The following is a 27,766-nucleotide window of genomic DNA, read 5'->3' as shown; positions in this document are numbered from 1 at the left end:
TCTCTCTTTCTTATTAATCACAGAGGGCCGCTTCAATTTTTAAAGCGGAACATCAAATAGTATTTTACGCCATAATGAAAGCCGCTATGCTAAACTGTGCTCACTGGCCATGTGACTGTATGTATTAAAGCTTGATTTAATGCAATATTGACGGTGAAGGTCATTTGTGTGTGCTCAGAGAGTGTGTGTGTGCTTTCCCTCATGCATCACCGAACTACACATACACACAAATGGAAACACGTGTAAACACACACATGTAATTTTTTAACAGAGAACAGGTTGGGAAGAGAGTAGTGCCAACCCATCTGTCAGAGGTGATACTCTAATGTGTGTGTGGGGGGGGGTCTGTGGGTGTGGGTGTTTTAAATGGTGAGAAATGTGTGTGTGTGTGTGCGCGTGTATGACTGACTAGGCAAAAGAGCACAAAATGAGAGCCAAGACCACCGTGTACTCCAGATAATTAGGTGCAGGGAGGTGTTATGAGTTCAGCCGCAGTTTGATGTTCCTCAGGACAAAATATTATTTCCTGGTACTTGGTTTTTTTTCCAATAGCATAATGAGCGCACAGAACAAGAGTTACTCAATTACCGAAACTCAAGCTGTTCACTGAAAAGGATCTAAAAATATGAACCCTACTTCATTGTTGGCTAAAAGAACGGGTTATAGACATATTGCGGGAACTTTTAAGTACATGTTCACTTCATTCCCTTAAATTGAGCATGAAACGGCATTTGCAACCAAGTGTGTTCCTAAAAGGGCTTTTTTCTCAAATATGAACATTTTGTTGTCATTTACACACCCCTCGTGTTATGACAAAGAATAATTCATACACTTGTTTTCTAGTACAAATATAAACAAATGTAAATCAAGATACATTTACTTGATTTTATGCAAAACCCCGAAGCGAGTTAGTATTTTTGGACTTCCGGTTCCATCGCTCCCATGTCTATGTTTTTTTTCAATGGTTTTTGGCAAATCGCTCGAAATATGGTCTGTGGTGAATAAAAACTCCAATATTTTTTCACGTTTATTCTATGACATAAAACACACCAATTATAACCCACTTGTGATTTTTTGAAGCCTTATTGTGTTTTAAAAACGGCGGTTGCTAACAAGTTGCTAAAAGTGACTACTTCCTTTGGCGGGGACGTTAGACGTCATCGCGCATATAAAGCTCACAAATAATGCGCTTTGTGGTGGTAATGTGGATTTAGAGCGACCTTAATTGTAGTCTGTTGATAGCATTGTGTTAGCTTTTTACTTCTTCCGATTGTATTTCCGGCTTCAAAAGTAACAAATGTTGTGTCAACTTGTAAAGATTATCTTGATAGACAACACGTGCAAGTGTCGTAACCCTTTGTTAAACACAGAGCTTATTTTTGCCAAACTTTCCCAAAGTCTATTGGGGAGATGCATAGGCTTTCGATCGAGGGAACCCGTGTGCCGCTAACTTTTGGGTTGGTATACAAAAACACGTCATCTCTCTGGCTACCTATTGACTTTGTTCATTGTGAAGTCTAGTTGTATTATGCATGTTTCTATACCTGCCTTTGGATTACCCGTGCATGTTTGTTTAATTGAGAATGTATGTTTACCTGTGGAAATTACCTGTTGGATTATCACCTGTCGTTTGTTCATCTGTTCACCCCTGGATTAAATTATCATTTCATAGTTCATTTTTAAAGATAAATTTGGAAAATTCTTACATTTTCTAGGTCACTTTCCTGGTCAAGTAAATGTATTTTGATTTAAGAATTTTGAGATTAAAAAATGCTTAAATACAATTTTTGCAAGTTGTCAAACCAATATGACTTTCTTCCTTAAAAAGAAGAATAAAATGTAAATAATGCTGTTGCTGCTTTTTATACACAGTCAAAGTAAATGGGGACTGAGCCTGTCAATCTGTAACATTTCTGCATAACATCTTCTTTTGTGTTTGACTGAAGCAGGAAAGTCATATTGGTTTGGAATAACATGAGGGTGCTCAAATGATGCAGATTTCTTTAATGTTAAGTATTTTGGAATGAAACAAGCTATATTTAATTTTGGCCATGGGGAATTGAATGAATCATGAAAAGTGGGCATTCCATAGCAGAGTCGTGGTAGAGCAGAATGTGGGTTTGCTAAAACAATGCCTAAACAGCTATTTAGCTATTGTTGAAAATAGAATGGCCCTTGTTGCTAGGTGACATCAGGCGAAAAGGAAAGTCGTTTCAGAGCTCATTACAGCAAGTTATTACATTTGAATGATGATGAAAGATTACGAAGAAAAACATTTTTTTGAAATAACGTCTGCTGATGAATCGTGCACAATAAGACCAGGGACGTGACGGGAATTTCGTGGAGACTTTAAAAAGCCTCTTTCAGGTCGTGTTATGAGAACACTTTTCAATGCAGCCGTGTCCCTGTAACTGAAGAAACATGCTGCTTGCAACGCCAGGATCAGTAGTTCAATTCCCAGCGATCGCTTATACTAATAAAAAATGTATACCCAACAGGCACTGTAAATTGTTTTAGAAAGAAAAATCTGCCGAATGTGTGAAACGTGTAAGATCACTTCAGAGTCTTTGGAGCTTGTTTTTGTTAAAGAAGCTTTGAGCTTTTTTTAATGCACTGAAGAATTACACAGCAAGAAACCCACCATTTCTATGTAATGAAAGCAAGCTGACTGCATGTCCAAAGACACACTCAAATCTCAGAAGAAATACTCTGGGTTTACACTAAGATTGAAATTTTATGTTTAAAAAAGAATTTGTGTGCTTTGCACATTTGATATTCGACGGCATCCACAAATGCCCTTTGTGAAAGTTAAGTTTAAATCAACCTGGAATTTTCATTTAATGAAATGGTAAAGTCAGCTGAAACCAGCAGATGAGTTTTTATTGGACCATTCGTATGCTTGACGCTGTGCTCAGATCAGTGGCTCTTCCGACCGTATTGCAGCGGTCTCAAAGCTTCAAAGACACTATTAAATGCCAGACACATCAACATCACTCTGCAGCTCCAGATGAAATAATAACTCTCTCCCCCTCCATCTGATCATCTCAGCAGAGGCCCAGGGTATGGCCCAAACAGCAGTACACGTGTGTGTGTGTGTGTGTGTGTGTGTGTGACTTTTTGTTTGTGAGCAGAACAAACACACATCTCATCTAAAACATCAATTCCTCTTGATGTGTTTTAAAAGATTTCACGGCTGTAATTGAACAGGGCCATGTTCTGATTGATTATGAAATATCATCATCTAATTTTCTCCAGCATTATGTGTTATGAAGAACCTGAGTTTGAGCGCAGATTAATAAAGAGAGATTTGAGAGATGAGATGCAGGAAAAGTCATCCTCCGTTACCCTGGAGAAAAAGGTACTGAAGAAATGCACACTTAAATTTGAATGAAAACTGATTCACGGAAGCATTCAACCATATTTCTTTCTTGTTTTTGTATTTCTAAGAGTGTCTGGTAATTGTTTAGGATTTTTTGCATTTTGATTCTGTTAAATAAAACAGGTAAACCCATCAGATGTGTTTTATTTATGGTAGATTTTATATTTAATTTAAAGGAATAGTTCAACCAAAAATGAAAGTTCTGTCATCATTTACTCACTCTCTTGTCATTTCAAACCTGTTTGACTTTCTTACTTCTGCAGAAGACAAAAGAAGACATTTTGAAGAATATTGGTAACCAAACCAAGACAGTACTCTTGCATTTTGTTTTGTCCATATAATAGAAGTGAATGGGTACTGCCGTCGGTTACCGACGTTCTTCAAAATATCTTCTTTTGTGTTCTGCAGCAGAAAGAAAGTCATTCGGGTTTAAAATGACAAGAGGGTGTGTAAATGAAAACGGAAGTTTCATTTTTGGGTGAACTATCCCTTTGAAGATTTCCAAGAAACACTCAAATTGATAAAATATATAACCCAAGTCATTGTAGATAAGAGCATCTGCTAAAGGAATAAATGTACTGTAACATATTTTAGGCATGTTAATTATTCTCACCATCATGTCTTTACTTTGATTAATGAAGAACAAACATTTCACACTGATTTTCTTTATATATCACATAAATTCCAATTAACTTTAAACTTAAATCAACTCTGACACACACACACACACACAGATATATATATAGAAGCGTACATTTAAAGTGTCTGTCCATTCTCTCTCATTAAGTGCTCTGCAGTTCCCTTTTTCTCTCTCTCTCAATCTGTTTCTGTGTTTTAAAATGCTAATGATGGATTAGCCCGTGCTGTGGCCTCGGGATTTTCTCTCTTTATTCCTGTGTTTGTTTCAGTTTTCTCTCTCTGGTCTCCCTCTTTTCTTTTCCTGTCATGTTACTCTGACCCACAGACCCTCTCTCTTTATGAGAGGCAATGAAAGGCTTCAAACATCAGAATAGACTTCAATCCCTCTTTTCTCCATCTTTGTCAACCGAAGGAATTTTTTCATTATGTCCTCTAAAGCTGTGAGAAAATGGCTCTCTCTCATTGGTCAAAAGAGCCACCTGCTCGCACAACAGACCTGCTCGACCCCCGTCACTATGGCGAAGTGCAGGCGGAGGTGAGCGGATGCGAGTTATGGGAAAAAAGTGGAAACAAACAGTCGCGCTATTATCCAACAGAGACTTGTTTGAGGTTAGCGGACATTTGAGAGGTCACGGAAAGGTCAAAACGGAGGACAGTGTGAGAGACGCCCGGTCGGCACGGTGGGTAGTCATGGAAATGTCCTTAATTTGCTTGATGTAATCGGGCTACGATAAATCTGTGGCAGACAAAGCGATTTTTGCAATCGAGAGAGGGGTAAGAATCCATGGGAACAGTAAATAAGAGGAGAAGTGCATTGTGGGAGATTAAAATCACTTGTTTGGCCCAAAACACATCAGCTCAGAAATATGGGCTACATAATGAGTTTATATGAATATACCTACTCAAAACAGCTATAACCATAAAGCACTGCAAAGCAAAGGAGCCCGGTTCTACCTCTTCCTCTCTCTCTCTCTCTCTCTCTCTCTCTCTCTCAGTCTCTACAGAGAGCAGTAGGAAATGGAAATGCACACTTTATGGGTCTGGGTGATTGGATTTGCATGGCGTCAAGCCAGCACAAACACACACACATGCAAACACACAAACGAAAGTGCAGAAAGTGTCTAAGAGAGAAGTGGTAACTCAAAGTCGACATGACAGTTTTACTGGGGTGCAGTTGCTCTCAGTTTCTAAAGCAAACAGCCATTTACTGTTGCACTAAATAGCGACTAGGGTTTGCCCTCAATATTGGAGAGAGAAATTACCGGCTCGAATTCAAGCAGGGAATTGGAAATTAGAATGCAACATTAGAGCTTCTTCCTAAAGAATAGCTGTTAATGTGCAATTGGAGTGAAGCAGCCAATCAAGATTGAACAAACTGAATGTTAGATTTGGCAAAGCGCGATTACATACCATATCTCTCAATTACAAATAACCGTTTCATCTTTTAAACTCTCATTTTCCCATTAAATCGAAAATTGGACTCTCGAAATGCCCAGACCTCTTGAATTTCTGTCCGGACGCTTGTATTTATTTCCGAAAGCATTGAATTGATTGTAATTGCGACTGAAAACCATTTTTACCGACGTCTCTCATGTACAAATCCACTCAATTATTACTGCGGCACTCCAAATTGGCTTTAGACGCATTCGGTTTCCTTTGATCATACGTGAGAGCCTCTACAATCCTGCTCGAGTCTGTCGAATTTGACGCTAGCCCACCTGTGGCAGGATGACAGCGTGCGGCGTACTGCTGCTTCATTGCCTCTGATCACAGGTCTCTGCCAAGCGTTATTAAGACGTCACGATTTAAGTAAGAGAGAGATATACCCATATTCCTAAATGGTTCTTTGTTAAAGCAGAGCATTTGAGTTAAATGAGACACAATTGTTAATTTAATTCCACTGTAATTGACTCCAGTGGTCTGGTGTACCATGCTAATATCACAGAGGAAGACTGCCTTCTGGTCGAAAGAGCGAGAGAAAGGCGAAGAGTGACAAAGATGGTGAACGAGTATTAGGAGACCTCCAGGGACGAGGTGACCTACAATTAGTGACAGTAACATGATAACTCGAGGCCAACAGCGGTACATTAGCATATTTCATAATTGATTACGGGAGATCTTCGGAGGACGAGTATTTATTCAGAGCTAGTTAGGGCCAATTTGAGGGTGAATTAATGAGGAAACAAGGCTTTAAAAGAGACCTGCACTTTCCCTTTCTTCAACCTCCCGTTCCTTTACATGGTTGAATTATGCAGTTATGTAAATTCGAGGTTTATAGCGGCAGAAGAAAACGAATTCCATCACATACGTTCAGGACAGGTGATCTTTCGATACAAAACTGTTATGATCACAGTTCTGTTCAGCAAAATGTCCATTATATGTTTTAAATAGATTCAATTTTTTTATATTTAATAATATTTTAATGTTATTTTAATGTTAATAATATTTTAATGTTTGTTATTATTATATACTTTATATAAATTCTTTATATGAAGATTTTTTTTATGAAAATTACATTTCTGTTATAATTTACAAATGATTCTTTACCAATAAAAAAAAGGTTTGGAATGAGATGAAAGTTCTTAGCCTTAACAATTGACAGAACTTGTCAAAAAAACATTAAAATGAGCTAAAACAACTCAATATCAAGATATTTCGTATTGTATGATTATTAATAACAAATATAAAGACTCTTATAAATAAAAGTGCTTAAAAGATTCTTCACAACGATGCCATAGAAGAACCATTTTTGGTTCCACAAAAAAAAACATTCATTCAAAAGTTCTTTAAAGGACCATATCTTTCTTACCTTATTATAACTTGAAGAATATTTTTTCACCTCAAAGAACCTTTGTGAAACCAGTTATACAAAAATGGCATCTTGAGGCACCTTTGTTTTTGTGAATCTTTCTAATTATTATTTAATATCTGTTGTGTGACGTGGGGCGTCAAATATGGTTTTGGAAAAGTTGAGGAACCTAAAGTAAAAAAGATTCCACTGATGTACAACATCAGTTCATCTTGATGTTATTCCAAACCTGTATGATTTTCTTCTGCTCAGTAAAACCAAACACAATTCAGTACAACTCCATCCCCTTTTGTATTCCTTGAGAAAAAGAAAATCATACGGGTTTGGAACGACATGTGGTGTGAGTAATTGATGACAGACGTTTTTAAATGAACATCTCTTTATGAATCCCAAGAATGGAGTTTGTTCTTTTTCTCCCTGTGCTACCACACACATGTAAGCATGGTTTTATTTTGAGTTGTAGGCACACCAGTGTGATGTTCTTATCATGACCACACTGCTTGGAAATGCCTCTGTAGTTATGGAAACTCTGTAGTGAGGCATTTTAACAAGGTTCTTATCTAAGCAAAAGAAACCTACTTAAACTAATTCCCCACCTCCACCCACCTTACCAACCACACACGCAAGCCCTTTTCCTGAAGATGAGTGATTCCCAGAAACGTAAGAAGCAAGTGCACACGGGGGAGATTACAAGTAAAAGATTATTTCTCTTTTTATCTCCTATATTTTATTTGTAATGCGCTTAAAATTACCCTCATATAACATCTCAGCATCGGTTCAGATGCAATAATGGGAATAAAGCTAGTTGCTTGCCTATGCAAAACCTGATGCTATAGGGTTTTGTGGGTGGTTGCCAGGTCATTGCTATGCAGTTGCTAAGGTGTTGTTAATGTTTTAAAGTGCATTGTGTTGCAATTGCAACAATGTTCGGTTAGTTGTTAAAAGGGTTCTGGGTGATTGCTACGTGGTGGTGTTTCACGGAACATTACTATGCAAATGATAACTAGTTGCAGGTCATTTTATACAGTATGTAGTTTTGGACTTTTTAACCGTTTTATCCATAAGGTGAAGTCGTGTTGCTTAGAAAAAATGTACTGTTCCGCAATAAGCCGCACAATTTATAGGTATTGTCAATGCTGTAGTGGGACAATTTATGCACTGAAGTATAGTTCTTTGTTTAATAGTAATTAAGTTTAATAGTATAGAACAAATCCCTAACTTAAAGTACAAGCAATAATAATAGCGATGCTTGCCTTAGCATACACCATTAAAAACCAGTCAGCATATTAGTAACAGTATCAATAACACAGTAGATTTAATTCCCTCTTCCTCTCAGGTAAATGCAGTCATGCAAAACATTGTTGTGACCAGGGAACACCAACGTCATTTGCTTCTAAATTCATTTTCATTTGTGTGTGCGCACGCATTATATTTCCCATGAGGACTGTAGAGCGGAGAGAGAGTTGTTTGATCTTTAACAGGATTATTCATCGTCTTTTCCTTTTATTTATTTATATTTTTACTTTATGAGCAGAGCATCTGGCCAGCATTTACACTATTAAAGCACACCCACCTCAAGAGCTGTGTGCATGCATGTTTGTGTGTGTGTGTGTGTGTGTGTGTGTGTGTGTGCATGGAGGCGTAATTCCATGACCCGACAGTCCTGTTGCTTGATCAATACTGCGTTGAATTACACACAAGTCCTTAAACTACATGTTTCAAGTAACCTCCGCACTGTCAGCTCACTCGCTCCCTAGACCCACACGCATACACGTACAATACATGCACAGGTCAGGTCTTTAACGGCTATTTAAATTGGCTGAGGACTAGATATTTGCACACTATAACATATACTGTACACCGGCGTGATGGAATTAATTCAAATGTCAGCAGTTTGATTTGTTGGTGAAAAAACATTAACAGAATTTTCCAGGTTCAGTGCATGTTAAGGTCTATTGACGGCGGCAAAAAAGTTGACGTGTCCTTTAGTTTGTAAAAACGGACAACGAATAAAATGCAAGTAAACAGGCAAGAAAATGGTAAACAGATAGAAAAAAACTTAATTGGCAATATCTTGAATTGGCTGTTTCTTTTATTCACCAATTTGTATGCTGTATCTGTTGAGAGGTTATGCAAAGAGATATTCAAGTTGTTGTCCATATTAAGATGTTACAGTATGTTGAGAGATGTTATTGTGTTGTTTCTGTTGAGATGTAAAGTAGTAAGAGTTTATTATTATCCGTTCAGCTGTATTGTAGGGGTTGTTGTTGTTGTTGTTGTAGTTTATCTGTTGAGATTATATTGTTGTTGTGTATCTGTTGAGATGTAGAGTGGTTATCATTACTGTGTATCTGTTAAAAAGTTATGTACAGAGATGATTTTGTTATTGTGTATCTGTTTGTGTGTATTGTAGAGAGATGTTGCTGTGTTGTGTATCTGTTAAGACGCTATGTCAAGAAATGTTATTGTTATTGTATATCTTTTTAGGTGAATTGTAGAAAGATGTTATCGTTGTTGTGATTTTGTTGAGATTTTTTGTTGAGATGTTTTGTAGAGAGAGGGTTGTTGTTGCTGTGTATCTGTTCAGGTGTTTTGTATAAAGATGTTATCGCTGTTGTGTATTATTTTGTTAAGATGTTTTGTAGAGAGAGGGTTATTTTTTGTGTATCTGTTGAGGTGTATTGTAGAGAGAGGGTTATTGTTGTTGTGTATCTGCTGAGGTGTATTGTAAAGAGAGGGTAATTGTTGTTGTGTATCTGCTTAGGTGTATTGTAGAGACAGTGATATTTTTTGTTTATCTGTTGAGGTGTATTGAAGAGAAAGGGTTATTTTTTGTGTATCTGTTGAGGGGTAGTGTAGAAACAAGGTTATTTTTTGTATATCTGTTGAGGGTTAGTGTAGAGACAAGTTTTTTTTGTGTATCTGTTGAGGTGTATTGTAGAGAGAGGGTTATTGTTGTTGTGTATCTGTTGAGGTGTTTTGTAGAGAGAGGGGTATTGTTGTTGTGTATCTGTTGAGGGGTAGTGTAGAAACAAGGTTATTTTTTATGTTTCTGTTGAGGGGTAGTGTAGAGACAAGGTTATTTTTTGTATATCTGTTGAGGGTTAGTGTAGAGACAAGGTTTTTTTGTGTATCTGTAGAGGTATATTGTAGAGAGAGGGTTATTGTTGTTGTGTATCTGTTGAGGTGTTTTGTAGAGAGAGGGATATTGTTGTTGTGTATCTGTAGAGGTATATTGTAGAGATAGGGTTATTGTTTTTGTGTATCTGTTGAGGGGTAGTGTAGAGACAATTTTTTTTTGTGTATCTGTTAAGGTGTTTTGTAGAGAGAGGGTTATTGTTGTTGTTGTGTATCTGTTGAGGTATATTGTAGAGAGAAGGTTATTGTTTTTGTGTATCTGTTGAGGGGTAGTGTAGAGACAAGTTTTTTTGTGTATCTGTTGAGGTGTATTGTAGAGAGAGTGTTATTGTTGTTGTGTATATGTTGAGGTGTATTGTAGAGAGAGGGTTATTGTTTTTGTGTATCTGTTGAGGTATATTGTAGGGGAGAGGGTTATTGTTTTTGTGTATCTGTTGAGGGGTAGTGTAGAGACAAGTTTTTTTTGTGTATCTGTTGAGGTGTATTGTAGAGAGAGTGTTATTGTTGTTGTGTATATGTTGAGGTGTATTGTAGAGAGAGGGTTATTGTTTTTGTGTATCTGTTGAGGTATATTGTAGAGAGAGGGTTATTGTTGTTGTGTATCTGTTGAGGTGTAGTGTAGAGACAAGGTTTTTTTGTGTATCTGTTGAGGTGTATTGTAGAGAGAGGGTTATTGTTGTTGTGTATCTGTTGAGGTGTATTGTAGAGAGAGGGTTATTGTTTTTGTGTATCTGTTGAGGTATATTGTAGAGAGAGGGTTATTGTTGTTGTGTATCTGTTGAGGTGTAGTGTAGAGACAAGGTTTTTTTGTGTATCTGTTGAGATGTATTGTAGAGAGAGTGTTATTGTTGTTGTGTATCTGTTGAGGTGTATTGTAGAGAGAGGGTAATTGTTGTTGTGTATCTGTTCTATTCATGGGCCCGTTTCAGAAAGGAGGTTTAGTGGAAACTCTTGAGTGTAATAACCCAGAAATGAGGGAAACTCTGGGTTTTTCGTTTAAGAATGTGAGGTATGTCAAACTCGAGAATGCAGGGTAACTCAAGCCCATTTCTAAAAGAGAGGTAACTTATACCCAGAGTCAGTAGCCATAGTAACTAATCTGTGAACCTAACCTTGTCGGGAGCAGGTTTTCTTTGGTAAACCAAAGTTTTTCTCATTTGCTTAAACACATTTTTGAAATTATGGCTTGTATTCTCCAAACAGTAAACACAAATCCATAAAATCTTACCTAGTTCTCCAAACATCCTATTCTGAGGTCAAAATGATGCTCTCTTCTCAAAACCATTCAAAGTTGCTGAAAAGGTTTTCCACCAGACATGACACACAAGCCTTCAGAAACACCCACACTGCAACTTAGTCTTAGACACTGGTGAGATCAACTCAAAACATTGTTACTAATACCTCTTATTGGGATTCAAGAATAATTTGACAGCTTAGTGTTTACTAGAATATACAACATAAAACAGTTCAGACAGAGCAAAATGAAAGAATGAGCTTTAGGAAAAAATAAAAATAAAACATTACACTGCTGTAAATTAGATGAAGATGATCTTAAACCAAAGAACAATATGAACTGGTCATGCAACACAATACACAAATGCACATTCAGGAATTTAGCAGATGCTTTTATCCAAAGCCACTTACAGAGACGATAAAGGAAACAATACAGTGAAGTGATTTGTCAATAGGAGGCAATATAAAAAAATATGGCATCCTCTCCACATCTGGCACAATTTCGTAAAAGTATACTATTTTCTGCAAAAATACAGAAAAGGTTAAAAAAGGCTACAAATACAAATTTGTAAACTTGACAATCACAAATTTAAGGGTTCAAACATACAGTTGAATGGATACAGAAAAGTGAAACTTCTCTCATATGAAGTGTGTACTTTTATTATAGTGTATGTTGAAGTAGTAAAAAGCCCAGCAGATGATTCTAGGATGCACAGGTACCTGTGCTCTTATTGATATTATCCTGAGATTCTTATTGGTGTGTCATCAGTTTTGCCACTGAATGTTTACTGATGGATAAATGTGTGCTATTTCAGTTTATATCTTGACACTTCAGTTCATCATATTGTGTGTTTGTGTTTTCTGAATGAGAACATGGTTAAACCTTTGCAAAATGAGGCTGTTTTGTGTGGAGTTTATACAAGTTTGTGTATTGTTCTGAGAATGTGTTTATAGTTGTCAGAAAATGATGAATTGTATCATGAATTTTGTGTTAGCATCAAGAAAAACTGTAATCAAGTATGAAAATAAAGTGCAGGAATACAGAAATTAATAAATACAGACATAAATGCAGAAGTAACACTTTATAATAACTTTCATTTATAAATAATTTACAAACAGTATATAATGCTTAACAAACCATTAGTTAATTATGTTCACATAGCTAGAGATAATGTGATTGTTAATGTTTACTAATGTAATTTGACTAAGCATTATCTAATGATGAACAGATATTATATCATGTAAAATGATTATACAATGATAAGAAGTTTATTTTATATACTTAAATGCACTGAAAAACATTTACATTTAGAAAAGTTGTTAAAACGTGCTTGGAAATTATAAGTACTTATATTATTAGTAAATAAACTAGTAAATTATTATTCATTAATTCTTAATCCCAGTCCGTAAAGGTCATATTTTTGTTCTTTGTTTTGTTGGGTAAACTTCTACTATTTTGACATTTTAGCAAATAATTTAGTAATTATTTGTTCATGATTTTGCAGCTCGTGGAAACTATTCATCAATTGTAATTTTTTATAAACATTAACTATTTATTAGTAACTTCATGAGTAGTCATCTTAATTGTAAGTATCTGTTCTAAATGACCTGAATTTACCCTATTTACACATAATAATAATAATAATTTGTTAATGTTTTTGCAGTACCTGATCTAAAGTTGACTATTCTTTATTTTTTGGAATGTTTATAAACTTTAACTAATTATTTAGGACCTTTATGGGCATTGGACTTTTAAAACATTTGTGTAAAGGGAGGTTAGTTACATTTAATGACTGCTAAAGGCCTATTACTCATTGTAACTTGGGTGTGTTTTGCCTCAACATTTACACCAGAGAAAATGAATTAACATTTAAAGAGAACAGTAAAAAACAGTTACCATCAGTTATCAGACAGTAATCAAATCAAATTGACCCCTGTACACTATTGACCCCTTAACCAACACCCTTAAACCCACATACCACTAAACCTGTCAATGCAGCAAAAGTGTTGTACAATAACAAAAGCTTTCAATTATTGTATAACATCTGTTCAAATCTTTTGTAGGTTTTCAAGATATTCATTATCGTATGAATTATTTGTAAGCATTTCAATTTACATGAAATAATGATCTGTTAATCATTAGGTAATGTTTAATAAGTTATGTATTAAATATTAACAAACAAATTGTCTTACGTTTCTAGCTATTTGAATTTTAAAGTAGCCTAACTAATGATATGATAAGTATAATATAATGTGTGTTATTGATTTATTTATGAAAGTAATTATAAAGTGTTTCCAATGCCGAAATTAAGCAATAAAGTTAGTAAACAATTAATAGACGTGGGTAATTTCCTACCCAAATCTGCTCAGAGCAGGTTACGAACTGGTGATCAGTCTGACTTTGACACGAAAATCTGACACCCTAACAAGTGTCCTATACACCATGACGTCTCACACTCATCACTAGAGCACTGATGGCGAGTGAGAACATTATTATTTTTAATTATTTCAGTTGTTTCATTCATATATTCATGCATTTGTTTGTTTATTAGTATCTATTTAACTTAAGTAATTTTCAGCACATTAGTAAATCCACTGTATGCGGAGTGGAAAGTGTGCCTCGCTCTCAAGCATTTTCTGCCGCCATGATGCCTTTTCTTTTGGTACCGTTGCCATGGTGAATCGTAATATCAGAGCTCCACTGATCATGGCTTGTCATAGTAAGGTAAGCCCACCCAGAGTTGATAGATCGAACTCAAGTCAGCTGTTCTGAAACCAAAAACTCTAAGTTTTGCATCTCTGTGTAAATCAACTCCTAGATCACATTTGAACTTGGTGTTAGTTGAACCTCCTTATTGAAACAGGCCCCCGTTGTATTGTAGAGAGAGGGATGTTGTGTATCTGTTGAGATGTTATGTAGAGAGATGTAATCGTTGTTGTGTTTTGTAGCAAGAGGGTTGTTGAGGTGTATTGTAGAGATGTTACTGTTGTTGTGTATCTGTTGAGGTGTAATGTAAGGTTATTGTCGTTGAGTATCTGTTCAGGTGTATAGTAGTGCGATCTTCTTGTTGTGTATCTGTTGAAATGCTATGTAGAGAGAGGGTTATTGTTGTCGCTGTGCATTTGATGAGATGTTATAGAGAGAGAGGTTATTGTTGTTGCTGTGTGTCTCGAGGCATTGGATCATGGTGGATTAGTGGTAATCTTGGCCAGTGACACTCCCAAACGGTCGGATCACTGAGCACAGCCTCTCAGTCTTTCTCCTAAACAACCTTTTAACAACCGCTTCAAGCTATGTAAACCTGAGTTTTGTGTGATTAGCTCGCATATGCATACACGCATACACAGACACACACATTTGATTGCTCAAGACAGTCAGTGTCTCAAACTGTCAAGTGATCATTAGTGTCTTACTTAAGGGACAGACACAAACCAATAAAACCCTCTTAGTAAGCGCACAGCAAGGCATGTGCTAATCTCTTTGTATTCAATTTCATATTAAAAAAACAAAGCGTTTTAATGTGTAAATTCCTCATCGCGAATGGCTCATTTTACTAATGACCCTATAGACAAGCAAAAACTCAACCGGACCAGAATTCTAATATCCTTCTTAAAGCCAAGGCCGTAATTCAACCTCCCTCAAACGTTTTAATGGTTTCAGAGCAGCCTTTTCCTTTCCTGCCTTTAATACCTCAAGAATTGCTTCAACAAACACAATTTTCTCTTCTATGTTGACACATGGCCTATTAAAAGAAAATATCTTTGAGTACTTTTAATAGCCAGTAGGTTTCGGTATATATCACAGCTAGGCAAAACGACAATTTTCTATTCGCTTTCGGTAGCCGATTGCTTTAGGCAGCTAATGATGGTGTAGCAGAGCTTTATTTCACCAATCTTTGCTGAATACCTTTCAAGTTTCATCCTTTTAAGCTCCATTCTATTATGATTTATGTGCCTGAAAGTGTCTAAATGGGTGAGTTGTTTACTTCGTAATCAGTCTTTCAGCTTTCGTCTGGTTATGAATTTGATAGCTAGACGTTATCATATCGTGCCTCCTTATTTTTCATGTCATTGTGCTTAGTGATGATGAATGTTGAGTTAGATACAAAGCACAAATTCCAACCGGACTGTTCATTCTGAAGTAACGTCATGTTACACAATCTATTTCCCCCTATATTCAAATGGGAATAGTACGTGTCGGATTCGGTGTGTTTAGCTATTCACATTGTCATCCTGAAAGATCTGTCACTTGTGAAGGGAGGAAACAGATTTGGGCCACATTCAGCTGCAGTGTGAACGCACTCCTGTGACACACGGCTTAGAAAGATGAAAGTGCACCGCTACAGAGACCTGAGATAGAAGTGTGTGTGTGCGTGCGGTTTGGTTTAGATACAATTTGCATGAAAAGCATCCAAAATCTTAATGATTTGCAAGCTGGTTGTTTTATCTTACACAATTGGAAAGAGAGAGCGCGCTCAATCAACTTCTCGTTCATTTTCTCAAGCTCCTGTTTTTCACGACTATTTTAGTGCAGTAGGTTGCGCAGGATTGAGAACATGTGAATGTTTTATAGGCTTACATAAGGGACCTCACCCCAGAGACAACCGACCTCGTTATCGTTCATTTAGCAGTGAAAAACAAGATAGATAGATGGGGTGGGGGTAGATGAGAGGATGAAAAGAGACCGGGGAATGCAGAGGGGAGAGAAGCATGTACATGCAGAGGAGCAGAGCATGATGGGATACATTTGAGAAGGGAATGGAGGAGAAAGAGGCGTTGGGGGTTCAGGGTTTCAGGTGCGTGAGTGATGCGAGCGTTCGGAGAGAGAGACGTAGAGGGTGGAAGGGAAAAAATAATGCAGTTGATTCCAGCATGATTCCATTTGGTTTCTTTTATCTGTTACCCAGAATGCCTCAGGGAAGCTTAGCTTGTTAGCATCGCTTGGGCAAAGAAATGTAGGATTCTTTGCTGGAGATAAAGATGAAACATCTCTATTTCCTTTTGCTTTTTTCCGTCTCTTTTTTTTTTGCTTGCATAAAAAGGTCAGAGTTTCCTGGAGCAGTGGGGTGCCATGTAAATCGCACCTGATATTAGAGTAGAGACTTGTCGGTATGTTCCTTGTGTATCCCTGCCCTCATACATCTGGAAATCATTGCATAATGTGCAGCCAACCAACGCTTGTTTTCATGTGTGTGTTTGAGAGCCACAGGCTGTGGTGTATGTGCATGTGTTGGAGTTTATTGGGTCAGTGAGTTCAGGTTTAATATGAGTGACTGTGTAATTGCCTCATCTGTCTTTGACTGCGTTATTAGTGCGATGCATAACGGCCCCCTAGAAAGGTTGTTATAGTTTTGAATTTTAATTTAGGTCTTATTTCGATTTTCTTTTCAGTTTGTCCTATCCGTTCATTTTGGTTTTTATTAGCATTTAATTTAAACGTGCACTTTTGTATATGACAACAAATGTACTATAAAATTTAAACTTTTTTTAAACGTTTCGCATACAGACAGCTATCTCTGTATAGACGGATTTGCAAAAACAACATAAAAAATGCTGCATTTTGCATGCCAGGCCAGTATTTGGCAGGGTCTCTTTGGTGTTGTCACATTTTTCCAATAGTTAGCTTTTTCTCCTCCAAAAACGCTGGGTTTTGGCTAGAAGGGATACAGCTACTTCCACTGGGCATGCTAACTTCAAGACCGCATTGCTGTTTCAGTTCATACTTATTTTATTTTTATAATCTTAAGTGATGCGATCTGGGAAAACTCAGAACATGGTGAAATTTTACATATTACAGATTTTGATACCATATGAAAGCTATGTTCAAGCATTTTCAAAAACTGCTCTTTTTTGATCGTACCTTGTATGTAACTAAAGGTATGGTTATCTGATGTCAGATGATCGCTGCAATTTTCAGAAACAGAATAAAAATACAGGTTAAAGTTGAGCGATGAAAATAAAAGCACAACTGTAAATTATCACAAACAAAAGTCACTTTACATACTTTATTAACAATTTAATATAAAAACATTCCCTTGTGTTGAAATATATAAAAAATACTGTATGAAAACCTTTTGAATAAAGTAAAAGTAAAGCTTATCATAAATATGAAAATGGTGTTGGAGAACTATTTTATAGAGATGGTAGACAAGATGTTATATAATAATAATTGAATAAAAACCCAATTTTGACCAATAACAAACTTTTAAGCTATTTTTTATATTCTTGAAAATGTCCCAGCACAACATCTGACATGTATTTTCCAGATTGCATCACATCCCATGGTTTTTCATTTACGATTTTTGTAGTAATTAACCGAGTTTGTAAAAATAAAAATAATCTCTGGTCATACTACATGCTTTTAAATTTTTTTAGCTCTTTAGCGTTTTCTTTTTTTTTTAGCTTCCATGTCAATGCACGCTTTATTACTTGATTAACAAAAAATCCCTTTGTGTGTGAGTGAAGAATGGTAACAACGTCTAGAATTCAGACATCAGCACCATGGACAGCGGCAGAGCAGGAGAACAGTGCACTGATAGAGAACATGATGTGAGAACGGTTGAAGAGGTTAACAGGGTTCAGAGGCATCATTTCAGGCAGTAGTGTTTCACCACCCTGATGCAAGACAGATGTAAGACAAAACAGCAGGAAAACAGTAACATGGAGAAAGGAAAGAGGGGTGATGTAATTGTCATATTAAATGTAATTTATTTGCCACATTCTGCTGAAAATTGTCCCATTTTGCATGTGTCATCAAATAAATGTTATTCACTTTATCTTATTTATGTAAAAGATTCAGCAAATTACCATCTATTGCCTCAGCGTTTTCATAAGTGACAATCGTTCCAGTCTGGTGTGATGTTAACAAAAACTCTTGAGGGTCGCAACAAAAATGAGCAGCGTGTCAGTAAGCATTTCTGCACAGTATACGCTATTTATTATCATACCTTTTAGCATAGGCGGAATAATGAGTGGACGTTCTGTCCTCCACAGCAGGAAGGAAGTGTTCTGTAATGGGTTTCACTTAATTTGAACACAATTGGGAAGTTATTACAAAGACGGATTTAGCTGCTTGTGAAGTTGGTCAAGGCCAGTGCAGTCAAGCGGCACAGAGAAGACTATGTTTAATAAAAAATAGCTTAATTTAGGGGATGTCACGCTGTATAATACACCTTTATGCTCTAACATAGTCTTACCACTGGCATTACAAATATGTTTGTTCGGCAAAAGTCAAACAAATTGTCCATGAATGTTCGGATCACAATAAACCCTAAAAAAAAGGGAAACTGAGGGTGGATTAAGGGGATAGTTTAAAAAAAAATGATGACTTGCATTGGTTTTGTGTTCATACAAAAGAAGTGAATGGGTACTGCGTATTTGCTTTCAGCATTCTTCAAAATATCTTCTTTTGTGTTCTACAGAAGAAAGTCATACAGGTCTGAAATATCAAGAAGACAATTAAATAATGACAGAATTTTCATTTTGGGATGAATTATCCCTTTTAGTGTTGTAGTCAGTCAATTTTAACCTGTGAATTGCACACACTGTAAACACACTTGCTGTCTGACCTTTGAATTCTTTTTTAGATCAAGACGTTCTTCGTTGTCACTTAAAGGCCACAAGCGTCATGTCACATTATCTTATGAACACAGGCTAAATAAAATACTGGTTTTGTAAGGGACACCCACATTACTCACATTATTTAAAACTGTGGGGCCCATTCACATTTTTCTTTTTTTGTATCTTGCACTGCAGTCACTCATTTGACTATCCCATCAGATTTAAATCGCTTTATATTCTTCATCTCCAGAGTTTCAAAAAGCAATTAACTGCTTTTATTACAAGCTCGTGTCATCTCTTGAGTACACACACACACATGCGCACAACCATCTCCAACACACATATACTTGCATATGCAAACATTTTAAAACACAGCAGTTAATTACAACAATGAAACATAATTAGTTAGCGTATAATTACTTGCAGGGGTTAACCTCTCTATAGCAACCGAGCTTTAAAATGAGCTGTGACTCATGTTGACTTAACATCTCAATAATTATAAGATTTTCTGTCGAAAAATCTGCATTTCAATAGATCAGAATTTGCCTTTATCACAGCGGCTTACAGTATGTGTGTGTTTGCATCTAAAGCTTTGTGCGCCACTGGGATAAATTAACGATTGTTATTTGCACCTACAGGATCTGATGAGCTCTGTAAAAGTAAAATGTGTTTATGGATTAAATAAGGCAGATCAAATACAAAAAAAAAGTGCCATCAAAGAGTGATACCCCTCAAAATGAAACTAAACATAATATATATAAAATGTCATACATTTTGCACAGTTGCTTGTAGTGTCCCTTGTTTAAAAAATGACATTTTAATCAATTCTATAGGTAAGGAGACTAATACTTCTTTCTGTTTGTCTGCAGTGGACGGCTGCACCGATTGGTCCGTGGACTATCTTAAATACCGGGTGTTACACGGGGAGCCGGTGCGGATAAAGTGTGCTCTGTTTTATGGTTACATCAGAGCCAACTACACCCAAGCACAGAGCATTGGACTAAGCCTTATGTGGTACCGTAGTTCTGGTTTGGGTCATGGTGATTTCGAAGAACCCATCTCTTTTGACGGGGTACGGATGAGCAAAGAGGAAGACGCCATCTGGTTTCGACCAGCCGAGCTGCAGGACGCCGGTCTGTACTCCTGCGTTCTGAGGTGAGAGAGAGCCGCAGACACACTCACACACACGTGCATGCGGGAACACTCGCATGCATAGATATGCAAATCCACAGAGAGACACAAGCACACACTCTGCCTCTCGGACATTAGCTGGATTACTGAACATGGTTAACTTCTTCCTTTGATCTTTTTGATTGTCTCTCAAAAGCCTTCAAGATAAGTTGCATGCTGGGAAAAATGTGTGTGTGTATTAGAGACTTCATGTATTGTGAGTGTGTGTTTGCATCCAAATCTTCTCATGGACAGTAAAAGGGGAAGTGAAATCTGTAAGAGACGGCAGAGGACAGTGAAACGTTCTGTCATCCATCAATCAAGTACTGACACTCGGGCACTCTCCCATAATGCCGCAGGCCACTGTCACACATATTAAACAGTCAAGAAAGTCTCCAGGGTCCTCATTTGCTCAGGTTTCAACTGACTTGAGGTCAAAGCACATAATCTACTCATCATATTCACTTTTGCATCACATAATTTCACTGTGTGTGCGTGTGTGTGTTTTTGTGTGTTTGTGCTTGAAAGACAGACGGAACGAAAGACAGGTGGAGAGAAAGGGAGTGAATTTTAAATACTCTGCTGCCTTAATTCACAGCATTCCCTCAGGACAAATACAAAGTTTCACCATGTGCTGATTTTTTTGACACCTTGCACTGTTAAAAAAGCGAGTACAGAAAGAAAATGAGACACATACTGTATTCTTAAAATCTACTGAGATGCTTACCTAGCATTTTGAGACCTCGTAGGTTCCGGCAAGAAGGTGGTCACAGAAACCGCTTTAAGCACAGATTATAATGCAGATACATTCTGTTGGCCAAATTTAAAATTAGCATCACATCAAATTCTTTACAGAATGTATTACAATAATTTTAGTGCAAGGATTTTTTCAATATCCAATATTGAGAGAATGTCAATTTTATATGTATTGACACACACTTAATACAGTATAAATTCATAATTGTCTGTAGGTCAGCAATTAACACCGTGTCCAGTGTGGACAAAATGTAAAATTTTATGGTTTATGTCTTTTGTCGTGTCACTTCATGTCGGTTGTGTCTGGTGTAGACACAGTGAACGAAAATGATGCCTGATAATACGCAACATCGCGTACAGAACATTATTTTCTTAGAAACATGCTAACATGAGACTACTCCAAGAATTAGGTGCTGGTGTGAAATCTACTGTTACAACACGTTTATATTATGCAAAAAATATATTTAGAATACAGAGCCTTTTTTAAATTAAAATGTTTAAAGACAATGTTTTAGGTCACATAATACTCTACACACCATTGTTACGGCTTCTGCCAGCAGAGGCTTACTGAGGAAGATAACCAACAAAAACCCTCTAGAATCAATTGTGGGGCTTTTGTAACCCTTCATGTGAAGTGCCCAGAGTTACTGCCTGTAGAGCGTTTCAAATCTGTCACTTATGAGATTTCATTTGAGTTATGAGAAGCCTGCCTATGAAGCCAGTAAAAGGCAGAGAAAGCACAGTCATTTCTGGAACAGAGTTATTAAAATCAGTTTTTTAGGTCAGCAACAGGATATAGAGCTGTTGTTTTTATTCTTGCTTTGAAATGATTAAACTATAAACATTCGTTTTTAGCATCATGCTGCTTTGGTATAACAGATATTTTTAGTATCTTCAAGGGTTTTGTGAAGAGATGACACAAGCTCATGCTTACATAGGCACAACTGGAAATAATGAAAGTGTAAAAACATAAATAATCCTAACAAAGGTTTAAAACATTTCCCATATAGTTAATAGGGCACAAAGAGAGAAAGTGTTGAGGTATTTTTTTCGGTATTGTTTATGCATTTTACAAAAGGCAAGTGCAATTGCAGGTTGCCCCCCAAGCACTCTGTAACCATGGTTACCCGGTAGGAGGTGTGAGGTCATTACATTGAAAAGGTCAAATTTCGACCAATCTTATCAGCAGCTTTTAAACTCAAAGCCTATGGACAATGCAAACTCTATACTCCTTAAAATTGCGATACATTATTGTGAATGTGTGTATTGCATTGCATTAGTATTACATAAGGGGTATGTTAGCCTGTATGTTTCTTATATAGTGTATTTTATTAACATTTACAGTATATTTTGTAGAATTGTTTGACAATAATATACTTAAAGACCATGACCTTTGGTTTATCAATAAAGATGCATTTCAGACTTCCGTAGTGCAATTGTACTGTATTAAGTGCATATAGTATTAAAGTCTGTGTAAAGTGACATTAAAATATGTGTTCTGAGTTTGTCACACAACAGTAAAGTGTGTTATTACCCACCAAGCCAAATTTGAATGGAGAAAGAAACCTCCAAGTAAATAAAATAAGTTATCAAAATCTTGGAAAAATAAGCAGGACTCTCTGCTCTCAAACACTGGGGGTGTGTCTGCTGTTGGTGCTGAAGCCACACCCACTCGCATTGATCAACCTGAGTCCCCTGTAGGCTATATGCAAAGATTGTTATGGGAGGAATTAAATGCCGTGAGAGCTTGAAATCCTGAGCTGATGATAGAGATTTTTTTATTTTAAATAAACCAGGTGTCCATGTGCCACCAAAAAGAGAAAGCAAGAAAATGACATAATTGTGGCACAAGTTTAAAGAAGATACTTGGTTAAAAAGTGTTTAAAAATAAGAACTGTGATGGGGTGTTCTGCAGGCATCTTGGCTTTGTTGTCTTGGCCAATAAAGTCTCATTTTGGCACCTGGACCTCCTTGTCTCGAAAGAATTCTGTCTAAAAACAAGGAGACTTTCCACAGTAGTCACTGTGTAGAGTTTTTTACATGCTGGCAAAAATAGCATAGAGAAGAAATGATCACATTTTCTCAGATTTTTAAAACATTATATAAATTTGGGCTTTTACTGGCACAAAATACATAAGTGGACCTTAGTAAAGTTCTATACTGGTTTCTCATGTTGTTTATAGCAGTGCTGTAGTACTTGAGTCTGGACTCGGTATTAAGTCCAGACTTGCAACGTTTTTCTGTAGTCCAGGATTTGTCTTGGACCTGGTCATTGGACTCGCCAAATGTTCTAGTTGGTCTCGACCGAGTCCAATTATTTTTCTCTCCTTCCAAACTAAACCATTGATGATGCATATATGTTTGATTAAGTTGAACTCTTGACTTTCATTAGGTTAATTCTCTTTACTCTTGGAGTAGCTTACATTTTGTGATGGGTGTCAAACTGTTAAAAAGTGATAAATAATACTAAATGAAGTTGATGGATGATTATAGGGTTCTGGTTCAAATGTTATGTTTCCCTGACTTTAACTCTCAGCATACAAACCTCAACAATGGTGAGAATCATTAAAAGCGCTGTTCGTGATTTACAACGGCCACTAGGGCTGAATCACTAGGACGAATCACTCAGTCCAAACACGACGGTGGCCACCACAGTACAAAAAGATATCGTTCTCATGTTGAAGGAGTGAAGAGATCTTACAGGCATTGGAAAGATTGTAGAAAGAGCGATGTCTTATTCTATTACATAAAATAAAAGTTCTGTGGATTTTAAGTTTAAAAAGAAGGTTAAAAGTCAGGCAGCAGCTAGGACCTGCGTTAGGACCCACGGTACTATCACTTTTAGCAGATATCTTGGTAAGTACCAAGATATGTGTTGTTTTTGTTGTAATATTAGCTGTGTGACGGTGCAGTTTTGAGCGTCATTGTTTATATGGAACCACTTTAATATTGTACTCGTCCAGATACTGGAGAGAGAGAGAGCGCGCGTTGGCGCTAAAACTGTAGAGAAAGCGCGTTTTACTCTCTTACTCAATGATGAATAAAACTTACATTTAATCCACACGGGTCACATGCGTTCCAAACCGTAGAGTACAATCCAAACAGATCATCCGGGATCCGTTTCACCCCTATACATCAGGGGAGAAGAAACGCATGTTGTTGAGTTTTTTGTCCGTTGCTGTACAAAACATGTCGGCGAGTTCAATGTGTGTAGGGCCACTCTGTATGTAGATATAAACAGTTTATTCTAAGGTATTACAAACATAATGGTTCATTACATAAGGTCTTTATACACCTTTGAAGAGTTTTGTATAATACATGCATTTCAGTCAATAGATCCTTCTTAAAACCCAGTATTTTTCCTTTAAACTAATGCAGATAAACATGAACTGCAATCCACATCGGTAGTCATGAATGGGTTTTGTTCTATGATGTTACCCAGTATACCTTGCAGCATGAAGCTTTTCTTTGATTGTCACCATTATTGAGTTTCTTACACTGATTCATGACGTCAGATTAATTCAATAATTCAAAGTTTTTTGTGTGTCTATTTTCTGTTATGGAAATAAGTATAAGCAATACCACTGCATTTATCTCACACTGTAGTATCAGACAATACTCATAAATCAATAACACGATGCACTCACGAGCAATTATTTAAGTAACTGCACAAAGACTACAATCATTATCACCTGATCCCAATGGATCTTGGTTTTCATTGCCTCAACAATTTTATTTTAGCACACTGTTATAACAGACAATGAAAACATAATTCTTAAACACAAGAATCGAGACCCCAACTTAAAAGCAATTACTTTTCACCAAAATGATGGTTTGTTGAAACTTCTACATTTTTTCAAAATTAATTGCGGTTGCAAAAGTGCAACAGTTAACACTTACAAGTGAACAAGCTGAGAATGGGAACATTTTCCATTGGCAGCCCAGAATGTGAATGTTATACTACAATAAAAAGACAGAAAATCGGAAGTTGCACTTAACAGTTTGTGACTGAATAATGCTATACCTAAAATAAAAAAAATCCTAATTTTATCCGCTTTTTGATCATTACAAATAAAGGATGTGGTCTTGAAGAGGATCCTTTTTCTGTCTCTGTCTTGACCGTCTCATTCGGACTTGGACTAAACTTGGACTTGAACCTTTTTAGACTCGATCTTGTCTAGTCCTGGTCTTTGACTCGACAAAGGTGGACTTGACTATAGCTTGTCTTCTACAGCCCTGTTTTATAGTTAATTCTCCATCTTTATGTTACAGGAATTCCACATTTTGTATGAAGGTGTCTATGACTCTGTTGGTTGCTGATAATGACACAGCAGGCTGTTATAACTCAAAACTGCGCTACAGTGAGAAAGCAGAACTGGGCAAGAGTAAAGACATCTCCTGTCCTGATATCCAGGATTATATTCAGCCTGGAGAGAAACCGCAGATAACGTGGTACAAGGTACAGTGAGATACAGTGTGTTTTCATTATTGCCATACATAAGCTTGAGATGGCGTTTATGTTCAGTATAATGCATCTCTGTCCCCCTCTCTCTATCTATCTCTCTCTTCGTGGTGCAGGAATGCAATGTGCAGCAGTGGAGGAGCAGTGTGTTACAGTCTGTGGACATGCTGTCCATACAGGAAGTGAGAGAGGATGATATCGGCAACTACACCTGTGAGCTTGTTTTTGGAGGGTTCCAGGTGCGACGGACGACGTACCTAGACGTGACAGGTAAATACATTGTGAGAACTATACAGCATGTGCTCCTATACATCAGTATGTGTGAGAACACTTCCTTTAATGGTCTGTGCTGCAGGAAGTTTGGACATTTTAAACAAAGATATTGGAATATTGGTAATGTTTTATAATCAGACACAATTTGTTAACATTAAGCATGTTAAGCATTTTATTATGAACAACGATTTACAGCATTTAGATTCATGTTTATATATACTATTGTTCATTGTTAATTTATGTATGTTTCAACACAATTTTAAACAACCTGAAATGTCAAAAATGTGTTATTATGTGTAGAAATTTGGTTCTTTTATTTTAGTGTTTGCTATGTAGAACCTTGCATACATGACACTGATTCATAAAAATATCTGTACCATTGACCTTGTAGTTCATTTACACAAAAGGTCACATTTCTTGCTTCTATTGAACTACACAAGATTCAGGGTTAACATGAAACTGTCATGAAGAGGAGTGCTGTTTCCTGCCATGCCTTAACAACCGCATCCATTCACCTCGGCATCTTGACGACGAATTTTGCGGAGGCAAGCGCCACCCACATTTCCTATGAACATTTAGTTACTTGTGCAATTGTTTCTGGTGGCACCGACATTCCACATTCCACAACTTAAATATAACGTTTATAAAAAGAACAAAAGTAATAATAAAATGTCCCACGAAGGTCATCCCCATGTTAAATGCAGTGATGAAGTGCCTCATTATAGCACAGCCATGTATGTACTCTCACACGTTTTTAAATATTTTCCTTTTTATAATTAATTGCCTTTTTAGTCGTGAGAGAAAGTGTGAGAAAGTTATACGATTATATCACAGGGCCGGATTCCAAACCCGCCTTCCAGTGAGCACAACAGCTCATGTGATGTGTGCATGTGCGCACATTTGACCTCCATTACTGCTTTCTACACAAAACACACACACACAATTATTTTAGGTTCCGACATCTCTGTCTACATTTAAACAAAAGGTTATTTGCCCCTTGTGGGTTTGACACCTTCGGCGTCCGCGCTAGGTCTATAAAGCAACACGAACAGTTAAAAAGAGGTCAAACATTATTCTTTTTTTTCATTCTTGAACCCTCATTTTGTTGAAACCTATTAAAACACCCGGCACTGCTCCTCCAGCACTCATTTAAAGCTTATTTTAGGACTGCATTACGCTCTCAGGGACGATATCCCAGATTGAAGTTGTAGTCCAGGACTGCAAATGATTCTCAATGGAAAACCACCATTAACAGCACAATTTAGTCCATAGCTCAATTTAACCCACGCCCAGCAAACAGAGTTTTCATGTTACGAGACTTCTAGCAGTTACAGGAGAATCATAACAGCATACCTCAATTTGTTTTGAGCTGGTTACAGTCGTACGTCTCTATAATTGCTACAAAAAACCTGCCTCGACGGTACATCTCTGCGGCGGGTTATCTGGTGGAACCGCCTGTACGCCTGAGGGAGGAAGTTAGCGGAAAAACACAGAATCATTTTCTTGTTTTTGAGTGCTTACAGACAGTCTATTACTGCGGACATGGTTTTCGACAACAAAGATTGGAGCGGTGGGTTTTTTGTGCTTGCAAGTGTGCGTGCATGTCTGAAAATCTGAAGCGTGAAGCTGACCTACAAAAATAGACGGCCGATGATGTGAATCTGAACTATTGTACATCCTCTCTCGAGGCAGAGGGCCAAAAATGTGTGGTTAAACAGTTAATCATGCGCATTTTGTGCACACTTACACACGAAGAGAGAAAAGATGAGCGAGGGCCAGAAATGAAAACGGACTGCGAGTGTATGAGTGTGTGTAGTCGGGTGTGAAGTCTAGATATCGGTGATAGAACTGATTGTGGTATTAATGGGACAAAGAAATGGTTCGGGCAGCTTTTGTCAGTGAATAGTTGCTTTTGAGCACAGGGTTGCGTGCTGTTGTATATCTACAGGCCACAGGCGCACCATGATGCAGATGTCCCGCACATTCAGCTGACCTGCCTGATGCCCTCGTGATCATTCAGTGATTCATCACGCTTAGCTTAAATTCATAAAAATACAGTTTGTGCTACAAAGACAGCAACAAAGGATAAACAGTTGTAGGTTTTAATGGGTAAAATTGCAACAGAGAGGATGGGATCGTTAGAAATGGTTGAGGTGCTTTTTTGTTAGAAGGAACACTTAATGGAACACTTAATGGGAAAAAAAAAAATTATGTCACTTCATTATGTTTGAGGCCATCACACACTGTGGGGGAAACGTGTCTGAAATCAGTGGCTTGTGAGGAGATGTATGGTTTCTAAACAATGAAATAAATAAAAAAATATATATGTTTGTTCATATTTGCTTAA

The 27,766-nt window shown here is 37.0% G+C and overlaps 1 protein-coding gene across 3 annotated transcripts in view; it reads left to right on the top strand.

The window, feature by feature from the left end:
- Nucleotides 1-27,766, top strand: part of il1rapl1a (interleukin 1 receptor accessory protein-like 1a) — a 72,334-nt gene that overhangs the window by 11,015 nt on the left and 33,553 nt on the right. For all 3 annotated transcript variants that reach the window (XM_056755564.1, XM_056755565.1, XM_056755566.1), the window contains exons 3-5: nucleotides 19,628-19,913; nucleotides 24,957-25,143; nucleotides 25,263-25,416. In XM_056755564.1, the coding sequence (XP_056611542.1) occupies nucleotides 19,628-19,913; nucleotides 24,957-25,143; nucleotides 25,263-25,416 (627 nt within the window). The remainder of the gene's footprint in view (nucleotides 1-19,627; nucleotides 19,914-24,956; nucleotides 25,144-25,262; nucleotides 25,417-27,766) is intronic.

This window comes from Triplophysa dalaica, chromosome 8 (assembly GCF_015846415.1).
Source record: "Triplophysa dalaica isolate WHDGS20190420 chromosome 8, ASM1584641v1, whole genome shotgun sequence".
Lineage (NCBI taxonomy): Eukaryota > Metazoa > Chordata > Actinopteri > Cypriniformes > Nemacheilidae > Triplophysa > Triplophysa dalaica.
This window is presented reverse-complemented; position numbering and strand designations above follow the sequence as displayed.